General features: G+C 34.5%; 1 protein-coding gene across 2 annotated transcripts in view; it reads left to right on the forward strand.

Moving 5' to 3' along the window:
- Positions 1-5978, forward strand: part of RABL3 (RAB, member of RAS oncogene family like 3) — a 53392-nt gene extending 47414 nt beyond the window's left edge. For both annotated transcript variants that reach the window (XM_055126691.1, XM_004606691.2), the window contains 3 exons: positions 1734-1805; positions 3798-3836; positions 4384-5978. In XM_055126691.1, coding sequence (XP_054982666.1) covers positions 1734-1805; positions 3798-3836; positions 4384-4449 — 177 coding nt within the window. In that variant the 3' untranslated portion in view covers positions 4450-5978. The remainder of the gene's footprint in view (positions 1-1733; positions 1806-3797; positions 3837-4383) is intronic.
- The last annotated feature ends 22 nt before the right edge of the window (positions 5979-6000 follow it).

The following is a 6000-nucleotide window of genomic DNA, read 5'->3' on the forward strand; positions in this document are numbered from 1 at the left end:
ACAGTTTTCATGATGGTACCTCATTTTATTTAATCCATATAAGGAATTATCTTTTTAATATATTAAGTGCTTTTGTGTCTGAAAATTCAGTCTGACAGCATTTTCTTAGAATGAAAAGGTAACTAGTTTCTCAATTTCTCCTATGTACCAGACATGCATTATTTCACTCAACTTTTACAAAAAAATCCTATGGAGGGCTGGAATAATAAACCGGGTAGGGCATTTGTCTTGCATGAGACTGGCATGGGTTCGATCTCCAGCATCCCATATGGTTCCCAAGCACCACCAGAAGTAATTCCTGAGTGCAGAGCCAGGAGTAGCCCCTGACCATTGCCAGATGTGACCCAAAAAGAAAAAATAAATAAATAAATAAATCCTATGGCGCAAATATTGTTATTCCCATTTCACAAGTGAATAAGCTCAACTTAAAGATTTACCAACCTACCTAATGTGATGTAGTCTAGAAATATTGGGACAGATGGTAAGCTTTAGAGCTTGTTGGTTTTGAAATCCTAATGTTTCTATTTCCCTGTAACCCTTAGGCTGATTTTTATGTGGTTTTGGAAAATGTATTATAATTTCCATCAGAAAATGTATTATAATTTCCAGCCAAAACTTGAAATGTGAGTCTGAAATGTTGTATGTAGATAAAATAGGTGGTTGCTTTCAAAATTCACTGGAAAGGAATCAAATTGACTTTGAGATTACAAAATAGAATAAATGCAATAGCAATAATTTCCCAGGGGACAGATATAATCTACAACTGAAACCAAAGGAAAAACATCATCTTGCAGAGGAACTTAAATGATATACTCATAATTTGGTCTAAGATGCCATTTGAGGTAAAAATCAAAGTATTCCATCTCTTAAGGTGGCAAGTAAGTCAGTGAACAAGCAATGGCAACACAGCACTAAAATTCCAAGGACAAAAACTGTTTAAGTTCTTTACTATTCATTGTAATTTACTGATTAGTGTTCCAGGTTGTTTTGATTCTTCTGTACCTCATTTTCTTCCCATTTTATAAAAATCGTATTTAATGATAATATGCCTATTTATTATTAAATAATAAAACTAATACATATTAAAAGTTTGTTCTAACTTCTCATAAATTACAAAATATGTAACTTAAAAAATATTTTAAACTTCTTACATAGTTAAACTGTTTAATACTACATTGTCAATTTTTTATTATCTTTATAACATTCCAAGAGAAGTAGTACCTTGCATCCAATGAGTGAGAAAGTTCTGGCTATTTTTCTCTTTATTCCCAATTCCTTATTTTCATACTTCCTGCTATTTGTTTCAACTGCATAATACTTAGTTAAATATAGTACTAAAAAGTGAAGTGCTGAATATTTTAATGGCTCAATTTCTGCTTTCCAGATTAAAAATAGGTAAGTCCCCTGATAAGTATTTTGGTTTTGTTACTAGTACAATGTTCACAATTTTGTATTTGTTTATGAATTGTTTGATAATATAATTGTCTCCATTCTTGATAAAATTGGACACTTACATTGGTTCAGCATTCTCCAGAATTGTTTAACTAGCAGAGTTAGGACCTTGTTTTCCTTTAGTACTTCTGCTGCGCATCATTATATAAAAATTAGTTGAGTGTTTTATGAGAACTTTATATCTAATATTTTGCTATAGAAATATGTAACAGGAACATAATAACTAACAAAGGGCTTATACTTTCTAATTTTTAATTGTGATTCATATTTTTATCTTCTAGGACTGCACAAATCCACGATATTTAGCTGCAGGTTCTTCCAATGCTGTCAAGCTCAGTAGGTTTTTTGATAAGGTAATGGCTTCAATTAAGTTATTTTTAAGCTAAATTTATATCAAAAGAGTTTAAATTCTTTGTACACTGTTTTTTGTCCCATTATTCCTTTGTCCTGAACTTCATGACCGAATAATACTTGTTTTGATCTCTCTTATCTGTTGATGTAATTGCTCAAGGCCAGCTGACGTATTTATTCTATCATCAGTGTTGTCTAAGCAAAGGATGAAAGCTACTTGGTTTGAAGTAGGTTTATTTAAAAAGATACCCAATTCCCTTCCATAAAGCAATTTCTTTCCCCATTTTCTGCTCTTGTATGTGTTCACTCCCCTTACACTCAACAAAAAGCACTGAACTATGGAATATTACATAGTTAAAATCCTGAGTCCTTTTTGCACTCCCAGCTATTATTTTCTACATAAACATTGCTACTACTCTTCAGATTATAGCATCAACTTGATTTCATAATATTTCATAATATTTACATATGGAAAATTTTGCATTCCAGCTTTTTACCCTTTGCTATCATCTGTTGTCCTGATCAGAATGAAAATGTAGGATGACTCAGCATATTAGAGTACAGTTCATCTTTCTTTCATGAGGTTCTACAGCTGCACTGCATAGTATTATCAAACTTAAATTTTTTGCCCCATGTTGACAATGTATAAATGCCAATGTATTTTAATATGTATTACTGAAAATTTTTATCATACTTCCTTTTAAGTGTTATTTCTCTAAAAAAAATCTTCCTCCTCATAACTTTTTTGAATCAATTTTCTTTTAGCTGTTTAAGGATCTAATATTTTACCCTTTTGTCCAATATATCAATAAAATAAGCCCCATATTAGACCTCTTGGAAATTTTTGCATCATTGCAGAATTTCCCCTAAGCATTAGGATATTGACCCCCTCAGTTCTCAGATTCCCTCGAGCTAAGTAATTGGCATCCTCTTCCATTTACCCCAGGGTGCTGTATCATTTTATAACATTTTATAACTATGATTTTATAACAGTGCCATGACATTGAAATTGGGAAGCCCTACTATGAACTAGATTTTTCTTTTCATGTTGTTTTCAAGGTTAAAATCTATGAATTTCCCTTTGGTTTAGATGCTCAATTCACATCTGCACTTGATTTTAGCCAAAAGGCCAAGAAGTGATTCTCAACTCACATCTGATAAGAAATTCTATCCCCTAGGAACAACATACTAATGCTGTGTCTCAGGTTAAAAATCCCACAGTTTGAGACAAAGAATCCAGATTTAAAAAAAAAATACTTAATAGAGGGCCAGACAGATAGCATATAGTGTGTAGGCACTTACTTTGCATGTGGCTGACCCAGGTTTGATCCTTAACACCCCATAAGGTCCCCTGAGCTTCCATGAGTGATCCCTGAGTGTAAAGCCAGGAGTAAGCCCTGAGAATACCTGGGTATGGCCAAAAAGTCGATATATGTTTATTTATATACAGATTAGCTAGAAATGAACTCCATAACTCCATTAGTTTGCTTTGTTTCTCTAAATGATCAACTAAGGATAGTTCTAAATTTACTGAATTAAGGGTGCAGATTCAGTCCTTAATAAGTTAATAGATTGCTTTCAATGTTTTGATATTTGTCACCCATACGGAGACACAGAATTTATCATTGTTTGCTTGAGGGTAAGGCTTATTACATTACACATATTATTCTTTGAGTGGTAGTAAATATGCTTTGCTTTTTTCCTTGTGAATTCTGTTAGGTATCGCTTAGGACCAACTGCTAGAAAACACAGAACCAAATTTGCTGTCATTAAAATTGCAAATTACATCTTTATTAAGTTGTTTCTATTTATATTTTGATCTTTCATTAATACTTGTACTGCTATAAGAGCCTCTTTATGAAAATACTCTTCTAATCCTGAATATTTTCTTCATTGTACTAGTATCTATGACCACTGAAAAGTATCTTAATTTGGATATATGCCTATTGTTCTATCAGTAATCATTGCAGTAGTGACTTTAATCTTTTTCACAGGTCATAGAGAAGAGATACTTTTTAAGAGAAGGTAATCAGGTCAGTATCTTTTCATAATAAAATGCATCATTAAATTTGAAGAGAGGTGATTTCTAAGTGTATTGACATAGGTAGTTAAAAATGAAAAGAAAGTGAAGGAAAAGGAAGTCCTTTGTAGCCATAAGCAACTGTCCTGCTAAATACAAAAACAATTAGACCAAAGATATGATCTAAGAAGGAAAAAAAAGGATATAGGAATCAGATTACAGTATAAAATAATAGAAAAATATGATTTTTTCTTCTTTTGCTTGATATTCAGAAGTCTGTCACGATGCAAACAGTTGATTAAAAAGTCCAATAGATGACATTATGAAAATCACTTTCATTCTCTTTGATTTAGATGACACTATCACTCATTTGTTAGCAAGTGTTTTCCATGTTGGTACAGTTTATTTTTATTATTTAATCTGCGTTAGTTTTCTAAGTAAAGCCTCAGAACACTAGTTTTTTTAAGTATCACAGGCCAACATATAAAAACAGAAAATAAGAGGCAAATGTTAAGGCTGCCTGCATAAAACTTAAATGTGATTATCTTTCTTGCCTACAGATTCCAGGCTTTTCTGATCGAAAAAGATTTGGAGGAGGAACATTAAAGAGCCTTCATTATGACTGAATTACACTCACCCTTTGGAAGAGTGAGCAAGCAGTGAAAGTTTTCCACAGTCTTCCTTTTACTCTGCTGATTATTAATGTCTCAGCCTTTTCACAAAATCATCTTAAAATACTACCCTTCAACCTCACCATTTTAATGGAAAGTGAAAGGAAGTGACAGCGTGGGAGGTCCAAACTTTGTCCCCATTTCCTCTGTTCCTCACCTTTCTGTCCCTGTTTATAGGTTACATAAAAGCCTTGTGGATACATGAGATGTTGTCAGAATGATGCAGTAAATGAGCAGTGACAAAGTGGTACAGAGAAAATTTACTCTTGCTTAGAACTGGAGGATTTTTATAGGTCTGTAATTTTCCCACACTCATTGCTGAAGGCTTAATTAAGTACTTCAAAAATGTATCTCTATTGTTTTACCTTCTTGAGGGGAAAGGTTATGTTAACCAGCACTGAATTGTCCACCCCAAATAATCTCTGTCATTTTCAAAGGAGGAAAATGGTGTTATTTAATTGTCTCCACCCTCATCACACATGAGATGCCTAATAATAGTAACCCTTGTCTCCCTCTCCTCTCCTTTGCAAATGGCTCAGTGGCTGGAAGAGGCAGACTAATAGCTAGAGTTAAATATAAATAGATTAATAACACATAGAGAACAGCAGTACCAGAAAAGAAGAATTCTATAAGAAATTGACATCCCACTAAATCCTTCACTCATCAGGCTTGTTTGGATATAGATAGGGTAAAATTGAAGACCTGTTCAAGAATAGCAGAGATATTTCCTCCCCCTTTTTCATGGAGGGGAGTTAGGGGAGTCATCCAAGTAGTTCTCAGGAGCCGCCAGCAGCCACTCCCAGCAATAAGGCAGTTTGATGCTAGGGCCTGAGGCAGTGGTGCTGCTTGGTCCCTGTAGTGTCATGGACCAGCAGGGATACTCCCTCAGTGCTCAGCAGTCTCCGGTACTCTAGCCAGTGATGCCTACAGGCTCTAGGGCTACACCAAGCAATGCTTAGGAGGTCATGCAGTGCTGGGGATGAAATATTCTCTGTGTCTACATTGTATTTTTGGAAAGAAGTAAAAATGCGGGCCTGGAGTGGTAGCACAGCAGGTAAGGCATTTGCCTTGCATGCGGCCGACCCGGGTTCGATTCTCAGCATCCCATATGGTCCCCTGAGCACCGCCAGGAGTAATTCCTGAGTGCATGATCCAGGAATAACCCCTGTGCATCGCCAAAAGAAAGAAGTAAAAATGTGTACCACAGCAAAAAATTTACATAAATTATGCACTAGAAGTTTTAGACTTTATAACCCAGAGAGTTGGGGGTGGGGTGGAGGAATGTGTTTATGTGCATACTTGTTCGGTGTTACTTTTATTTTAACCATCTTATTTTGCTTTTCTGATCTCTCTGCCCTCATTCTTCTTAATATTTAAACCTTGTCTGCAAAAACTAATTGACTGCCTCATGCAGTGACACCTTTTTATCTATAGTCTTTCTCTGGTTCTGATGCTGATTGTTAAAATAAAATAACAAATATACAGTTTTGCATTCTCATTCTTAAA

This window comes from Sorex araneus, chromosome 2 (genome assembly GCF_027595985.1).
Source record: "Sorex araneus isolate mSorAra2 chromosome 2, mSorAra2.pri, whole genome shotgun sequence".
Lineage (NCBI taxonomy): Eukaryota > Metazoa > Chordata > Mammalia > Eulipotyphla > Soricidae > Sorex > Sorex araneus.